The following is a 1,054-nucleotide window of genomic DNA, read 5'->3' as shown; positions in this document are numbered from 1 at the left end:
CATGACCAACAAAGTATATAATATAGAGAGAAATATAGAAAAAAAAAACAAACAGAAAAGATATAAGACCATTTTTGCAATCATATTACCTGGTGGAGGAGGTGGGGGCAAGGGCCTGCAGCGGGTTGTGACAACATGGAAGCAATCTTTATTCTCAGTGGCAAGCCGAACATTTGTTTCAAACCTGCAAGTGTAATTGCGTGCTGGATCCCTTGCCTCTAAGGTCTGGTCATAATCTCGAGGCAGACCCAAACGTTCAAAGTGTGTCCCCTAAAAAATAAAATAAAAACATATTATTATATATATGGTTAAGGCAGAAGCAAGTAAAAAAAAAAGAGAAAACCTTTTCGAGATTGTAGCAATGGAGTGCGATTTTAGCAAAGAGCAGTGGCTTGGCGTGCATAGCATCCTGAGATTGAGAGTAACTGTAACCGCCAGGGGCAGTGGGAGTATAAGTTGGACTCGGAGTGTACGTATGGTAATAGGTTCTTCGATATACCAAGTTAGATGGAGTTGGTGACTGCATATATAACGACCGCTTGCCCGGTTTGGGTTCCTTCAGAGAATGAACATCAACACCGATTCAATGCAAAATAATACAGGAAAGAGCAAAACTTTTAATAAAATAATAATAATAACGGGGAGGGGGTCACCGGTAGAAGAATAGAAGTAGAAGGCAATTTTATGGCCACTGGACTCCAACTGCTGCGGCCGTGGGGAGGAGGTCCCCAATCAGTGAGAGGATCCTGATATGGTGGTGGATAAAAGTCAACAAAACCTTGTGCTGATGGCTTGTAGGTCGGCGGCGGCGGTGGTGGCGGTAGAGAAGCACCGAGTTCCTGAAGGATATGCACCACCAGGTTTTTGAAAAAACGCCCACCACAAAATATATATGACAAACTAGAAAACAAGCCAAATTACCTTAACACTCAATGTGTTACTGTCAGCATAACTTGGTGATGTTAACTCATTTAACGGCTGGTCTGGTGGTAGAACAGCAGCATCGAGTTCCTTCAAGAATAATATCACCGACTTAATGCAAAATACCCAAAAA

At 42.3% G+C, this 1,054-nt stretch overlaps 1 protein-coding gene across 1 annotated transcript; it reads right to left on the bottom strand.

Moving 5' to 3' along the window:
- Positions 1-69: 69 nt before the first annotated feature.
- On the bottom strand, positions 70-1,011 carry LOC106321933 (leucine-rich repeat extensin-like protein 2; the record flags this gene model as incomplete). Its single annotated transcript, XM_013760142.1, has 4 exons — positions 70-270; positions 344-556; positions 654-839; positions 922-1,011. Coding segments are annotated over 4 exons (690 nt in total), but the record flags the coding sequence as incomplete, so codon positions are not given.
- Positions 1,012-1,054: the final 43 nt, after the last annotated feature.

Source organism: Brassica oleracea, unplaced genomic scaffold, assembly GCF_000695525.1.
Source record: "Brassica oleracea var. oleracea cultivar TO1000 unplaced genomic scaffold, BOL UnpScaffold03996, whole genome shotgun sequence".
In the NCBI taxonomy this organism is placed as follows: Eukaryota; Viridiplantae; Streptophyta; class Magnoliopsida; order Brassicales; family Brassicaceae; genus Brassica; species Brassica oleracea.
The sequence above is the reverse complement of the archived record's forward strand: the minus strand, read 5'-3'. Positions and strand labels throughout refer to the sequence as shown.